This window comes from Apostichopus japonicus, chromosome 4 (genome assembly GCF_037975245.1).
Source record: "Apostichopus japonicus isolate 1M-3 chromosome 4, ASM3797524v1, whole genome shotgun sequence".
In the NCBI taxonomy this organism is placed as follows: Eukaryota; Metazoa; Echinodermata; class Holothuroidea; order Aspidochirotida; family Stichopodidae; genus Apostichopus; species Apostichopus japonicus.
Window position 1 is genome coordinate 22566218 of NC_092564.1, and position 17547 is coordinate 22583764.

Genomic DNA, 17547 nt, shown 5'->3' on the forward strand with positions numbered 1-17547 from the left:
CTATCAAACCTAACCCCTAACTTGAACACTGATCCATCCTGACTAACAATTACCGAACGTTTCCTTATTACATTGAAAAAAAAATAATAAAAAATATAAACCTGTCCGTAATATTGAAGTACTATATTTAATCAATGTAACCACTTTATCAATGTGACCACATATGTAATCACATATGTAATCAATTAAACCACGACTTCAAGTTTCCTTAATACTTGGTTCGTATCCTGTAACGTTAATAACAATTCCCGAACGTTTACTATCAAACCTAACCCCTAAAACACTGATCCATCGTCAAGTTTTCCTAATATTCGGTTCGTATCCTGTAACGTTAACAATTCCCGAACGTTTTCTTTTGAAGTATCATATTTAATCAAGGTTGGGCGAAATGACCAGGCTGGTTGGGCGAAATGACCAGGCTGGTTGGGCGAAATGACCAGGCTGGTTGGGCGAAATGACCAGGCTGGTTGGGCGAAATGACCAGGCTGGTTGGGCGAAATGACCAGGCTGGTTGGGCGAAATGGCAGTTGGGCGAAATGGTTGTTGGGCGAAGTGTCCTGCTTCCTATATAACTACACACACTGACAGTCTAAGATGAGCGATGAGTGTCTAAATGTGCACACTGACAGTCTAAGCTTAGAGGTGAGTGTCTAAATATGCACACTGACAGTCTAAGCTTAGGGGTGAGTGTCTAAATGTGCACACTGAGAGTCTTAGGTTAGAGGTGAGTGCCTAAATATGCACACTGACAGTCTAAGCTTAGAGGTGAGTGTCTAAATATGCACACTGACAGTCTAAGCTTAGAGGTGAGTGTCCTATAAGTGCACACACTGACAGTCTAAGATGAGAGGTGAGTGTATATAACTACACACACTGACAGTCTAAGATGAGAGGTGAGTGTATATAACTACACACACTGACAGTCTAAGATGAGAGGTGAGTGTCTAAATGTGCACACTGACAGTCTAAGCTTAGAGGTGAGTGTCTAAATATGCACACTGACAGTCTAAGCTTAGAGGTGAGTGTCTAAATGTACACACACTGACAGTCTAAGCTTAGAGGGTAGTGTCTAAATATGCACACTGAGAGTCTTAGGTTAGAGGTAAGTGCCTAAATATGCACACTGACAGTCTAAGCTTAGAGGTGAGTGCCTAAATATGCACTGACAGTCTAAGCTTAGAGGTGAGTGTCTAAATATGCACACTGACAGTTTAAGCTTAGAGGTGAGTTTCTAAATATGCACACTGACAGTCTAAGCTCAGAGGTGAGTGTCTAATGTGCACACACTGACAGTCTAAGCTCTAGGTGAGTGTCTAAATATGCACACTGACAGTCTAAGCTTAGAGGTGAGTGTCTAAATATGCACACTGACAGTCCAAGCTTAGAGGTGAGTGTCTAAATATGGACACTGACAGACTCAGATTAGAGGTGAGTGTCTAAATATGCACACTGAGAGTCTAGGCTTAGAGGTGAGTGTCTAAATATGCACACTGACAGTCTAGGCTTAGAGGTGAGTGTCTAAATGTACACACACTGACAGTCTAAGCTCTAGGTGAGTGTCTAAATATGCACACTGACAGTCTAAGCTTAGAGGTGAGTGTCTAAATATGCACACTGACAGTCCAAGCTTAGAGGTGAGTGTCTAAATATTGACACTGACAGACTCAGATTAGAGGTGAGTGTCTAAATATGCACACTGACAGTCTAGGCTTAGAGGTGAGTGTCTAAATAGGGACACTGACAGTCTAGGCTTAGAGGTGAGTGTCTAAATGTACACACACTGACAGTCTAAGCTTAGAGGTGAGTGTCTAAATATGGACACTGACAGACTCAGATTAGAGGTGAGTGTCTAAATATGCACACTGACAGTCTAAGCTCAGAGGTGAGTGTCTAATGTGCACACACTGACAGTCTAAGCTCAGAGGTGAGTGTCTAAATATGCACACTGACAGTCTTAGCTCTGAGGTGAGTGTCTAAATATGCACACTGACAGTCTAAGCTTAATGGTGAGTGTCTAAATATGCACACTGACAGTCTAGGCTTAGAGGTGAGTGTCTAAATATGCACACTGACAGTCTAAGCTTAGAGGTGAGTGTCTAAATATGCACACTGACAGTCTTGGCTTAGAGGTGAGTGTCTAAATATGCACACTGACAGTCAAAGCTTAGAGGTGAGTGTCTAAATTAGTGTTTGCACGGGTTATCCGGGTACCCGCCCGACGCGATACTACCCGGTTCCTAATTTATTACCCGAATCCTACGCAAAGTGAGATTTAAAAAAAAAAAAAAAAAAAAAATGGCAAACCGACGGTTAGGCAGATTTCCCATTGACTTAGTGTGGTGTTAGGCTACAATGTGGTCGAAGATAACAGCAATAACGAAGGTACCCGCCCGACGCAATACTACCCGGTTCCTAATTTATTACCCGAATACTATGCAAAGTGTGATTGTTTTAAAAAAAAAAATGCAAACCGATGGTTAGGCAGATTTCCCATTGACTTAGTGTGTTGTTAGGCTACCATTTGGTCGAAGATAACAGCAATAACGAAAGCTTTCCATTGATATCTTATAACTGCGTCACAATTTCAGCTAACAAACAGATGGCTAGGCTAGATTACCCCCATTGACTTAGTGTGGTGTTAGGCAACCATGTGGTCGAACGTAACAGCAATAACGAAAGTATTTTTTCCATGGATGTCTTATAACTGCGTCACAACTTCAGCAAATAAACAGATGGTTAGGCTTAGCTAGATTTCTCATTGACTAAGTGTGGTGTTAGGCTACCATGTGGAAGAAATTATTAATTATTCATTCGTTTATTCCATAGAAGGAAAGACTGACAAGGAATTTTACGAGATGTTTATGGATTATAGACGGGATAACTAAAAAATAGTAATCGCAAGTGGCTTTTTACTAATCGTTTATTCCAAATGCGATCAAATTGCGCGAATCGCGCAATCTTGCGGCCAATGCGAACCCTGGGCCTGCATAATAGATAGTAGTAGTTGTAACAACTGTTTAAGAGCTAAATTGGATATTTATATGGTTTGATCCAATAGACGTGCACGAGCAAGCATAAGCAGCGGCGGCAGTGCGATGTTAGTAGTAATGCTAATTATAATTAAATAATTAATTTATTGACAAGTTAATGAAAGAAACAAAAGCAAATAAAAATTATTGAGGAAGGTTTTATACCTTATCTTACACCTACGTATTTGAACATGAAAACATTGTCAGTAGAGAATATAATGCATTTATTACAACATCCAATATGTAATTTCTTGAAAATCGTGATACACGAGGGTAAACAATTTTTTTTCCGGGTACCCGGATACCCGACGGGTAACGGCCCTCGGGTACCCGGTTCCCGATTTTTGGACCCGTGTTAACACTGGTCTAAATATGGACACTGACAGTCTAGGCTTAGAGGTGAGTGTCTAAATATGCACACTGACAGTCTAAGCTCAGGGGTGAGTGTCTAAATATGCACACTGACAGTCTAGGCTTAGAGGTGAGTGTCTAAATATGCACACTGACAGTCTAAGCTTAGAGGTGAGTGTCTAAATATGCACACTGACAGTCTAAGCTTAGAGGTGAGTGCCTAAATATGCACACTGACAGTCTAAGCTTAGAGGTGAGTGTCTAAATATGCACACTGACAGTCCAAGCTTTAGGTAGCATACGCCCATTAAAAGCCCCATTGACTTACACACTAAGTCACAAAAAGCAATGTGGTCACTAAGTCTAGATAGAACTCACATAGCTGAATGCTACCCATCACTGGATAGCTGACAAAAGCATATCATGGCACCATCAATTTTCCGTATAATGACCATGTAGATCTTTTTGCTATCAGAGCCTGAAGTTTTTGTCACTTGTAAACAAACCTCTTCACTTCGTAGCAAACTTTTTTGCAAGAAGACAAAATATGAAATGTTTTTAATGAAAATTTGTGAAAATATCTGGATGGGTGGATCATGTATGCTGTCTCTAAGATTCCTATTGCCAATTGACTTCCTGTGATTACCAAGTTATGTGTATTTGTGCACAGGCTCACATGTTAAGTAGATGTTGAAACCATTCTTATTACCAAAGCTACAGTATTTACAGACTGAGTAGAAGCAATTGGTACTCTACCTGTTTTTTTGTTGTTTCTCTAGGTGAAACCAAATTCCAAGAAGACAAAGAGTGGTTACCTTTCAGTTGGAGTAGAGTGTTATGGGGGTGGTATCTGGCACACCTGGTTTGATAGAGACCTTACCATAGCAGGCAGAGTTCTTCTCAAGGTAAGCTTTTAAGCATTAGTCAGTGCAACATGATGCAGTGCAATACAATGGTGAGGGAGTGGGGGGGGCATGATGTGGATGAAAAAGTCAAAAGGTTAAACTTCATTGTAACCAAAACAATGCTTTTGCCGTTAAGAGCAGGGTCACATTTTTGTGACAATACATCACAAAGTTCTATTAAAGTTTTGGATCCACAGCACAACATAAAGTTCATCCGCTCTTTACTATTGAGCTTTTGTGTTAACAGCCTTGATCTCATACAAGCATCCACAGCCATGAAAGGTTGTACTCACTTAGGTTAATTAATATACTATGTATTTAGTTTAAGTACCTGATACTTTTTGATGTATAGTGTTTACAAGTCAAGACATCACACACTATTGTACAGATTCCCATGTCTTCTTCAAGGGAATACAAAATTATTCGTTTGGCTATTATGAACATTCTATGACAGAAAGTGGCTGACAGCGTCATACTCATGTAGTAAATAATGACTTTCAATGTGTTTATTAACATCAATTGGCAAAGGTCATGAGTTGAAAAAGGTGCGTTGCAAACCCTTTAACCATAAGGCCCATGCTCTTTAAAACTTAGTGGGTGTATAAATAATGGATGTTTGTGCAGAGTAATGACATCATATCAGTCATAAAACCATATTTTGGGAGTAGATCTGCAGCTCCACAGATCCCTATTTGTTTAACATTTACCTTTAATGCTCACTCTCTCTTTATAAAGGATGAAAACAATCATATCACCCACCGTCTTGTGCATGTGAAGAAACCGATCCTTAGAGTACCAAACATTGCCATTCATCTGTTTCGTGAACACAATACAAAGTTTGCACCAAACAAGGAAACTGAAATGTGAGTAAAGCTCTTACATCTTCATTCTGTGATTTTGAATCTAAAAATATTACGATAAGGAGCAGAAGTGGTTCCTGTGAGGCTCTGAGTTTTTCTCAACCAGAAATTAAACTTTCACTCATCCGGAAAATTTGCTCAGCAGCAAAGATCATTACAGGATGTTGGAAAGTTAATAGGATTGTCATCAACTGTTAGAATGCTACAAAATTTGCTAAAAATTGACAAACTGCACTTTCACGAAAAGTTTTTCCGATTTAAAGTCATGCCCAACGTAGAGTTAGATTTTTTTATGGAGCACCAAATGAGAATTTGTAGAACGGTTGCTGAAAGTTGTTATTATTCTCTCAGGGTCCCCATCATCGCCACCACTGCTCAGCAGGAATTAGAAAAACCAGCAGGTACAACGGAAACACTATCACAAGCTGTAAGTTACAAAACCATTTCACAGATTTTTCCATGCATATATGGATTCATGGTATGTGAACGTTGCACCTGTGAATGTTAACGCTTAACTGATTTCACCGGCCATAGAGGAGGAAACGGATTCTTGGTTCATCACTATTTTTGAAGTGGCCTCCTGTGGTAGCTTATAGTACATGATTATGATCAAATTCATATTGGTTTGACACCCACCCCTCCCCCTCCTCCCCCTCCCCATTCCTTCCCCCATAAAAACTCAGTCACTAGAAGGTGCAATTAAGCAAGGTACCTTGTCTTTAGACAATTTGACCCAGGTTTTCCCTCCATTCATCAAGAACTTTGAAACCTGGCAATGTCAGTCATGACTGAGTAATGGCATTTACATGCTCTGTCCAGCATGCTAATATTGAACGCAATATGTAGACTCTACTTTAGTAATCATTAACAGAATATGGACAAGAACAGCCCTGTATTGCCATTGCACACTTCTCCCTAATCACTCTTAAACCAACCTTGAGTAATTTAAGAAACCAAACCAGGAAAAAGGCAGCTGTGGAGCCAAAGCCATGTTACAACTTTAATACCATAACAGACACAAGCACCCATGCATGGATCCCTGAACCATAGGAATTACTTGTTACCCTAGATCTTAAAGTTTTATTGTTTGGAAATAAATATATGCTGTTTGTACTGTTTTTTATTTTACATTCTCTGGTATAATAATGTTACCCACCTGCAGGAAATCAAACATCATCCCTTATTTGTGAAACTGTTGTGTGATGAACTTGAATGTAAGCCGGAACAGATAATGGACTTTGAGCTTTGTCTGACAGACACACAGCCAGCTGTGAGTATTTACGAGTAGAGAATAGCATTACTTTGTCACTATTTGAAGTTTTCGTACACTGAGGAAAAAAAGAATAATTGAAATGAAAAATATGAATGATGAGGAGAAATGTGACAGTTGAGTGTCGTCTTCTCTATCAGCTGCACTTCCTTTCTCTTAATCAAGATTGTTGACTTTGTTTTTCTAGTTTAAAGGGTGTTTTGCAACTGTTTAAGTTTGTAATGCATTGACTATATGAACACCTAAAGTACTCTTGTGCTCAGTGAATACATGTGAGCCAAGCAGTTACATATTGATAAAATCAGATGCTGAAACAAGTAGCAGACATATATACTAATACAAATGGTGTGAATCTGCAATTTCATGAAATTGTTGTGAATGTGATGACACAGAGCTAAATTAAGGAGACTTTCTGCCAAAGCGAGGGTGTAAGGGAGGTGCAAGGGAGGGGGTCTAGGGGTGGACCTGGAAATCAAAGGTTGTCTATCTTGGTACTGTACTTAATTAACAACCTTAATACAACACAAAATTTGTCCTTTGTTAGTGTGAAGGAAGAGTGAATAGCTCAAAACTAAAGAATTTGTTAGGCTTGACTCATTTACCAATTCCTGACAAATTTGCATCACAACCAACCAATTTAGAAGCGATGAACTTACTGTGATAAAGACATAAGTCTACTAGATAGTAATATGGGAATACTCTTACATATTCTTTACCACAATGTTTGATAGTCCAGCATGTATCCAACACACATGCCTGTGTCACTTCTTATCTTGTGTGTGTCTCTGTGGTGGAACATATACCATCTTGAAAATCTTACCTAAGAAATTTACATTGTTATGAAAGTTTGAGTGCAAAAACAAAGTCCGTTGGGCTGTTTTCTTGGTAATATATTAGTATGGCTAGAGACTGTTAAGTACAGTATGATTTGAAGGCCATGAAAAATCACAGCTGCAATGAGCCTTACAGTTTTCTTTGAGGATAAGATTGTACAAAAATTGTTATGGTCAAAGTGAATTATTGTAATAGGATACCCACTTGATAAATCAGTGTTCTTATGTATGTTGTATGGTAAGACTCTTAACAACATTTGTTAATTATTACGCTGTTATCTGTTGAAATGATAAAAGAAGGGTAAATCCTTCACAGAAAAGTATAACATAGCATGCAAAGAAAGTATGAATGAAAGAATCTCCATTTAATACATTTATAGAGAATTTTTGGGAGAACTAACACTTTGTTGTACTTTCTTGGGGCCATGTTGTCATATTTGTGCTAACTGGTGACATCTTTCCATTTCAGACCATTGGTGGGGCTCTGGATGAATTCATATTCTCACCTAGACTGGACAACCAAGTCAACTGCTTTTGTGCCTTAACGGTAAAACATTCTTCCAGATTCTTCTATGACATTGCCTCTTCCATCAAAAGTGCTGTTTCTAAAGGATGTAATTTTTACTTTTTTAGGTATTAGATCTGTCTCATAATAACAATTTAAGAGTGAGTAACCTAGGACTCAATGGTATAGCAATGTAAGTTGTGGCTATCATTTAGTGTGGTAAGTTGTTGCTATCATTAGTGTAGTTAGGTGGCTATCATTAGTGTGGTTAAATTACCACAAGTTTAGACTTGCTTGATGTTTTGGTGTCTGGTATTCAATCATCGGCAATAAAATGATTGGGAAGTTATAAACGAACATTGATATGGCAAACACACATGAATTGCTGGCTGTGTGCTTTCATGGAGAGGACCATTACCAGATGCTTAAGTGTAATGTTTTAAGCAGGAACCATTGTAAATATATTCTGCATGTTTAATCTCTCTTAAACTCTTGTTTTCATATACAGGGGTTAATCCAGTCCTGTAAAGATGGTTCCTTTGAAATAGATCCCAATGTACGGATGATGCTCCTATTTGACAATGAAGAGGTGGGTCTTTGAAGGATTTATTCCAAGCAAGAAAGATTCTTGGGTTACCAAAGGCAGAATTACTCTTTATCTTCAAAATAAACTTTGTCTACCTTTCCAGAAATAAAGTATTGAGTGTTTTGGTCATATTTTAGTGCTCTGCTACTCTCTGCTGTTACATAGGCATATATACATTATCCTGGACCGACTATGTCAATGTGGAGATGCGCAAAAAAATGTACCAACCATGGAGGGTCACGTGACATGCTCCCTTGTAGCACTCAACCCTTATAGTGTTCCTTAAAGTATATTTTACTACTAATGTCATGATCTCATAACTACCACCTTCCTTTGAGCTACATTAACAGATGTAATCTAGCTAAGTGGTACATTTTTCCAATTTCACTTTTGTTAACTCTTTCAAACAATCGGACTGCAGCTGGAACACATACAGCTTTAATATCAGGACTGTACACAAATTTACATATACACCAGAAGCAGATGACAGGATTTGTCATTCCTTAGAAACACAAGGCTCCTTGCAATGTTTGGATGCAAACAAGTGCATATGATATGCTAGGAGTGACCGCCATAAGCAATCTATAAGACTGATCTGACAGTAGATGTTCGCATAGTAGTAGTCAGGGTCCATGCAGATCAAGCTATATATGAGATGGAAAGAAAATCTCAACAACGTTAGCATCCAAACCTAAGCAATTATTCTCAAATTTACCGTAAGTGTCCGTTTATAGTGGTTTTCTGTTGTCTACGGAACGCTCATCTCTTCAAAGTGACAAAGAGTTAAAATAATATGTAAGTAGCACCTGGTAGCATGTCACATGACCCACCAGTGTTGGTACGTTTTCATACCTGTGGAGTGCTCTTCCCAGGACATTTTAACTGCAATGTGCTGTCACTCCATGTACCATTGATCCTTACCAGTTACTCTTTGCAGGATCATCTGTAGAATTGTTAGCTGGTATACAACCTCACTGTGTATTGTAGTTTCTATTGTAACAACACACAGTTCCACCTTTGGAGTGGGTATATTTGTTTCCTATGCTATGATGTTTTGATAGCTATTGGTGCTTTCAGCCTTTTCTGTATTATATGTCCTAACCTGCCTAAGACTTGATGAACAAATCTATCTTCTGTCTTGCAATTTCTAACATCCCTTATTGATTCCTTGCGGAAGGCTGAAGGGATCTATGCGATGGTGATGGCAGGTGTGTGTGGGTGTATGTATGTGTGTGTATGTATATGAAGCCTTGGCTTATAAACACGATATCTTAAGAACCAAAAGTTGCCTAAACTTGAAACTTGCTTCATAGATTGAACCTGGTAAGTAGATGATCCCTATTGTTTCTATGGAAGTCAAAGGTCATTTTAGGTTAAGAGAGGTGAAGGTCTGAAAACCTTGTAAACACGATATTTCAAGAAGTGAAAGTTGCTTGAACTTCAAATTTGGTATGTCGGTAGCCATTAGTGATTAGATGTTCTCAATCCTTTTCATGAAGGTCAAAGGTCATTCTAGGTCACTAGAGGGCAAACGCTGAAAACCTTGTAAACACGATATCTCAAGAAGTAGAAGTTGCTTTAACTTTAAACTTAGTATGTTGGTAGCCCTCGGTAAGCAGATGATCCCTATTGTTTTTCATGGAGGACAAAGGTTGTTTGATTCAACAGATGTCAAAGTCTGAGAAATCTGAAATGTGATAACTTCAGAAGTTGCTTTGAACTTCAAACTTGGTATGTACATAGCCCTTGCTAAATACATGTCTACAGTTTCTCTTGAGGTCAAAGTTCATTTAAGGACAATTACAGTTTACAGTCAGAATAAGTCTGACTATGCAGAATTTAAGTTTGTTTGACCTTCAACCCTCTTTGCATAGGTATAAATTAATCAATTCTGCAGAACTTGCCATCTCTGCTCAGCAATTCAGATCGTTGGAAAAGCTTTTATCTAAAGTTTCTTCTCATATTGGCAAGGAATCACTAAGTCATTTGACTTTCTGGTTTTCAAGAATGTGTATGTGCAATGGCTATAACATACTTGTTTAATATGCTTGTATAACATGCTTGTATAACATACTTGTACAACGTACTTGTATAATAAATATACATACATCTATAACAAATCTTGTTTATTACTAGTATTTGTTATTTAAACTTTGTATATGGATAGTCACTGCTATAAGTTCAATACTGTCAGTCCAATGCCATTTTTTTTTACAACAAACAGGTTGGATCTGAGAGTGCACAAGGAGCTGGATCTTCATTGACAGAGTGGCTGATGAGGAGACTAGCTGGTGAAGGAAATAAATTTGAAGAAGCAATTCCAAAATCTCTCCTGATAAGTGCAGACCAGGCCCATGCAGTACACCCTAACTATGCGTAAGTTAAATTTACCTCTCTTTCCCCATTTTTTTTTTGGGGGGGGGGGGTGGGAATGGGTAAGATTTGGTTTTATATGATACCATCAATCTTTAAACCTTTCCAATACATCTGATGGGTCCAGGTGGGAGGAGGAGAAGGAATAATTGGGAATGTTTGGAAATAAAAGATCAATAAAGAATGAATCCAAATCAAAACAGGCTTTTTGCACCTTTGTTTGGGAATATGTTAATCATCACATGTATCAAGGAAAAGAAAAGTGGGCTAAATAGTTGAGGTATAAATTTCCTTCCAGATTTGGAAAAGTTGGAAGCTCTGCCTTTCTATAAGAAAACATTAATATATCAATTAAATATTTAGTTGGAGGAATATTTCTGACACAATAAACAAGTTCTGAGGCGAAAGTGTTGTGTGTAATCTCAACACCAGGTTGCTTCGAGTTTTAGCACAATATAACCAGAACATCGGCTTTTAGTTGTTGAAATTTGACATTCCAGTAAAGTTTTCTGGGCCACTTGAAGGTCTAAATAATGCCAGTGATTTGTGTGTATTTCATGGTACTCCCTATATGAGCCTGTACTCAGATATTGGTACCTATTTTCAATTGTGGGCAAGGCTGTGAGCCCCCTAGTCTGTAAATATGTTAGTTTTTTTAGCTCGTACCAACATGTAGTGCTGGTTGAGCTATTGTACATCATGCTTTCTATCTATCTATCCATCTGTTCACACTTGTAAACCTGCTTCTTTTCCTACAAATAGCAATGGATATTAATGAAAGTTTGTCATAATCATCTACTGTATGACTGATGGTGCCGAGAGGGTGTTTACGATTTTTAGATCAATGGTCATCAAGGGATCAGTAAGGGTCAATCTTAGGGTCAATGCTTCAAATGGCTTGTTGTTGTGCATTGTTCAATGGATATAGATGGTCCATGGGATGTGGACCATCATGTGTGTTTGATCATTTGAGGTCAAAGGTCATCTAGGGGTCATTAGGGGTCAATCTGTTACAAATCTTCAAAATACTTCTTCTCCTACAAATAGCAATGGATATGAATGGAAGTTAGTCATAATCATCTGTGACTGGTGGTTCCTATAGGGCATTGATGATTTATAGATGAAAGGCCATTAAGGGGTCAATAGTGGTCTAGGGTGAATGCTTCAAATTGCTTGTTCTTGTGCATGGTTCAATGGATTTGGATGTAACTTGGAGACAATGGTCCATGGGTGGTGGACCATCATACATATGTTTGATAAATTGAGGTCAACCTCATCTAGGGGTCATTTGGGGTCATTGTTTTGAAAACATCCAAAATGCTTCTAAGGATACCAATGGCTGTTAATGAAAGTTGGGTGATATTGATCCATGACAGATGTTTCATATTGACAGTTTAGTATTTTTTATTTTAGTTAAAGGTCATCTAGGGGTCAGTAGGGATCAATCTATGAAAACCTTCAACTGCTTTTTCCCTACAGATAGCAATAGATATTAATTAAAGTTAGTCATAGTCAGCTATAAGTACTTAAATCCAATACAGGTAGGCTCATTTATTAAGAAACACTTGTCCAAATGATCAATCTGGTATGAGCTACTGCACCTTTGGTGCTCTAGTTAGAAGAGATTTGTTAGTATGTGCCAGTGCCTTTGTGTGTGGATTGGTATATTTCATAAACTGATACACATGTGTATTTAATGCATATAACACTACATTCTTGGCAGTCCATGTGCATATATTCATTGCAATGCTTTTCTTTTTTTCTGGTGTTGGTTCAACAGGGACAAGCATGAAGATAATCATAAGGCAGCTATGCATGCGGTAATTATTAATTTCCTCTCCCTCATTGCTAGTATTGATGTTAGGTCATAACACATCTAGTATATTAAATTCTGGTACTATGTTACTAGTTGTCAATCCACAGGAAACAACCTAAAGTGTATACCATTGTTGGATGCTAAACGAATGTCAGATGCTTTACCAATATCAGATGCTATACCAAATGTCAGATGCTATACCAATATCAGATGCTATACGAATGTCAGTTGCTTTACCAATGTTAGATGCTATATCAATTTCAGATGCTATATTAATATCAGATGCTTTACCAATGTTAGATGCTATACCAATGTTAGATGCTATACCAATGTCAGATGCTATACCAATGTTAGATGCTATACCAATGTCAGATGCTTTACCAATGTTAGATGCTATACCAATGTTGGATGCTATACCATTGTTGGATGCTACACCAATGTCAGATGCTTTACTAATGTTAGTTAGATGTTATACCCATGTCAGATGCTATACCAATGTTAGATGATATATCAATTTTTGATGCTATACAATTGTTGGATGCTATACCAATATCAGATGCTTTACCAATGTTAGATGCTATACCAATGTTGGATGCTATACAATTGTTGGATGCTATACCAATGTCAGATGCTTTAATAATGTTAGTTAGATGTTATACCATTATCAGTTGCTATACCAATGTTAAATGCTATCCACATTTCTGTTGCTATCCCCAATGTCACTTTGCCTTTCCTTATAAAATAAAGACTTCATATTAAATGATGACTTTTGTATCGATTTTACTGTTACTACAGGGACCTGTGCTGAAGTTCAACAGTAACCAGAGATATGCAACAACTGCTGTAACAGCCACCCTCATTAGAATGGTAGCAGAGAAAGCAAATGTGCCCTTACAGGTAAAGTAAATGAGTTCATTGCATAGCAGCATTAACTGGTATCATGCTAGTTAGTGTATCTACTATTATTTATAGCATCAAACAGAACACATCACCATCTTGACCATCAGGGATCTTTGAACACACAGCAAGCTAATTCATTTCATAAAGCCTCTCTGAGTAACCATGACAACCAGTTTTGCAATACTTGTGAAGTTGAGTGACTAATGAAGCTAAACGGCATTTTGTGTGATTCATAGAATATCTTGGAATTTCCCAAGTTAGTACTAGTAGCAGGTACAACCGCCCATAAGTGAGTACTATTCCTTCAAAATCCTAAGTTTCCTTCTGTGATTCACTCGTTTCATTACATGTATTATTATCCCTTGCAAACCAGTATGAGCACCCTGTTGAATGTATGCTGAAGCTAGCACTTCAAAGAAAATACTCAAGCATTTACTCTTAGCTTGTAATATTTATTTGCATGTGCTGTCCATGTGGATCTCCTATACCCTTAGATGTGACAGTACTATCCATGTGGATGTCCTGTGCCCTTAGATGTTGACAGTGCTATCCATGTGGATATCCTGGGCCCTTAGATGTGACAGTGCTGTCCCTGTGGATGCCCTGTGCCCTTAGATGTGACAGTGTTGTCCCTGTGGATGCTCTATGCCTTAGATATGACAGTGCTCTCCATGTGGATGTCCTGTACCCTTAGATGTGACAGTGCTATCCATGTGGATGTCCTGTACCCTTAGATGTGACTGCTATCCATGTGGATCTCCTATACCCTTAGATGCGACAGTGCTATCCATGTGGATGTCCTATAACCTTAGATGTGACAGTGCTATCCGTGTGGATGTCCTATACCCTTAGATGTGACAGTGCTATCCGTGTGGATGTCCTATACCCTTAGATGTGACAGTGCTATCCATGTGGATCTCCTATACCCTTAGATGGGACAGTGCTATCCATGTGGATGTCCTATACCCTTAGATGTGACAGTGCTATCCATGTGGATGTCCTATACCCTTAGATGTGACAGTGCTATCCATGTGGATGTCCTATACCCTCAGATGTGACAGTGCTATCCATGTGGATGTCCTGTACCCTTAGATGTGGCAGTGCTATCCATGTGGATGTCCTATACCCTTAGATGTGACAGTGCTATCCATGTGAATGTCCTTTACCCTTAGTTGTGACAGTGCTATCCATGTGGATGTCCTATATCCTTAGATGTGACAGTGCTATCCATGTGGATGTCCTATATCCTTAGATGTGACAGTGCTATCCATGTGGATGTCCTATACCCTTAGATGTGACGGTGCTATCCATGTGGATGTCCTATACCCTTAGTTGTGACGGTGCTATCCATGTGGATGTCCTATACCCTTAGTTGTGACGGTGCTATCCATGTGGATGTCCTATACCCTTAGATGTGACGGTGCTATCCATGTGGATGTCCTAAACCTTTAGATGTGACGGTGCTATCCATGTGGATCTCCTATACCCTTAGATGTGACGGTGCTATCCATGTGGATCTCCTATACCCTTAGATGTGACGGTGCTATCCATGTGGATGTCCTATACCCTTAGATGTGACGGTGCTATCCATGTGGATGTCCTATACCCTTAGATGTGACGGTGCTATCCATGTGGATGTCCTATACCCTTAGATGTGACGGTGCTATCCATGTGGATCTCCTATACCCTTAGATGTGACGGTGCTATCCATGTGGATGTCCTATACCCTTAGATGTGACGGTGCTATCCATGTGGATGTCCTATACCCTTAGATGTGACGGTGCTATCCATGTGGATGTCCTATACCCTTAGATGTGACGGTGCTATCCATGTGGATGTCCTATACCCTTAGATGTGTCAGTGCTATCCATGTGGATGTCCTATACCTTTAGATGTGACAGTGCTATCCATGTGGATGTCCTATACCCTTAGATGTGTCAGTGCTATCTATGTGGATGTCCTATACCTTTAGATGTGACAGTGCTATCCATGTGGATGTCCTATACCCTTAGATGTGAAAGTGCTATCCATGTGGATGTCCTATACCCTTAGATGTGTCAGTGCTATCCATGTGGATGTCCTATACCTTTAGATGTGACAGTGCTATCCATGTGGATGTCCTATACCCTTAGATGTGTCAGTGCTATCCATGTGGATGTCCTATACCTTTAGATGTGACAGTGCTATCCATGTGGATGTCCTATACCCTTAGATGTGACAGTGCTATCCATGTGGATCTCCTATACCCTCAGATGTGACAGTGCTATCCATGTGGATGTCCTATACCCTTAGATGGGACAGTGCTATCCATGTGGATCTCCTATACCCTGAGATGTGACAGTGCTATCCATGTGGATGTCCTATACCCTTAAATGTGGCAGTGCTATCCATGTGGATGTCCTATACCCTTAGATGTGGCAGTGCTATCCATGTGGATGTCCTATACCCTTAGATGTGACAGTGCTATCAATGTGGATCTCCTATACCCTTAGATGTGACAGTGCTATCCATGTGGATGTCCTATACCCTTAGATGTGACGGTGCTATCAATGTGGATCTCCTATACCCTTAGATGTGACAGTGCTATCCATGTGGATCTCCTATACCCTTAGATGGGACAGTGCTATCCATGTGGATGTCCTATACCCTTAGATGTGACAGTGCTATCCATGTGGATGTCCTATACCCTTAGATGTGACAGTGCTATCCATGTGGATGTCCTAAACCCTTAAATGTGGCAGTGGTATCCATGTGGATGTCCTATACCCTTAGATGTGGCAGTGCTATCCATGTGGATGTCCTATACCCTTAGATGTGACAGTGCTGTCAATGTGGATCTCCTAAACCCTTCGATGTGACAGTGCTATCCATGTGGATCTCCTTTACCCTTAGATGTGACAGTGCTATCCATGTAAATGTCCTTTACCCTTAGTTGTGACAGTGCTATCCATGTGGATATCCTATACCCTTAGATGTGACAGTGCTATCCATGTGGATGTCCTTTACCCATAGATGTGACAGTGCTATCCATGTGGATGTCCTATACCCTTAGATGTGACAGTGCTATCCATGTGTTGTCCCTGTGGATGCCCTGTGCCCATACATCTGACAGTGTGACATTGATATTACCAAGCAAGGGATGTATTCATTCTGCCACTACAATAGTATCTTTCTCACTGTATATTGAACAATTTTGGAAGTGGGAAATAAGGCTGAGGCTACTGTAGACCCCAAATCATTAAAATGTTCCCCCTTTCTAAAGAAAATATGGTATAAGTTACTGGTATGCTTCAATAAAGTACAAGTGGCCAAAGTGAATAACAGGAATAGTATCTCAATAGGGTCTGTTACACAAACAGGCAATATGGAAAGATTTATTTCATGGTGTATAAACCCTCAACCATGATAGATGGTAAAGTCACGTTACATACATCAACTCCAATATTGCTGACGTTTAATCTTCCTTTCAGTGTCTGTGGAAACTCCTTTAGCATGATACCCCAGGAAGGGAACCTTCAGACATTCCTAAGAAATGCAGCTGATTATATCATAGAGACTGCAATGCATCCTCAATGCATTTCCTGATTTATTTTTCAATTATAGGATATTGTGGTTCGAAATGACAGCCCTTGTGGGTCCACCATTGGCCCAATCCTGTCTGCGAAGCTTGGACTGAGGACAGTAGACCTGGGCTCTCCGCAGTTAAGTATGCATTCAATACGCGAGGTTTGCTGCACGACATCCATCTACCAACTGACACAGCTGTTTAAGGTAAGGCTGTAGCTATATGATCAATGTAGTCTGTTAAATAAGGCTAAATATGTACACAATGCATTCATGTTTATACCAGCTTGTGTCACTAGTTGGGGGAGATTGTGGAGAGTGGTGGTGGTGGGGGGAGGGTGTGATAGGATATTGAAAGGTATAATTTTACAGCAACTGTTTGCCCTCGGTCATCTATTTCACCTAACCTATAGAGTTGTGATTAAAATAAGCCTACGATACAGGCAAAGGCTTTTATTTGTTTTCCTCTTAAGTTAACATTTATAATTTGAACTTTTGTTTATAAAGTGAAGGTTGCAGTGTCAAGCTACATTTTCATGATATCTCAATAAGATT

At 39.2% G+C, this 17547-nt stretch overlaps 1 protein-coding gene across 1 annotated transcript in view; it reads left to right on the plus strand.

The window, feature by feature from the left end:
- The window catches only part of LOC139966833 (aspartyl aminopeptidase-like), a 28653-nt gene that overhangs the window by 8452 nt on the left and 2654 nt on the right, over positions 1–17547 (plus strand). The window contains exons 5-14 of the mRNA XM_071970232.1: positions 4160–4285; positions 5021–5148; positions 5497–5572; positions 6308–6415; positions 7718–7795; positions 8262–8342; positions 10564–10715; positions 12493–12532; positions 13324–13425; positions 17032–17199. Of these exons, the coding sequence (XP_071826333.1) occupies positions 4160–4285; positions 5021–5148; positions 5497–5572; positions 6308–6415; positions 7718–7795; positions 8262–8342; positions 10564–10715; positions 12493–12532; positions 13324–13425; positions 17032–17199 (1059 nt within the window). The remainder of the gene's footprint in view (positions 1–4159; positions 4286–5020; positions 5149–5496; positions 5573–6307; positions 6416–7717; positions 7796–8261; positions 8343–10563; positions 10716–12492; positions 12533–13323; positions 13426–17031; positions 17200–17547) is intronic.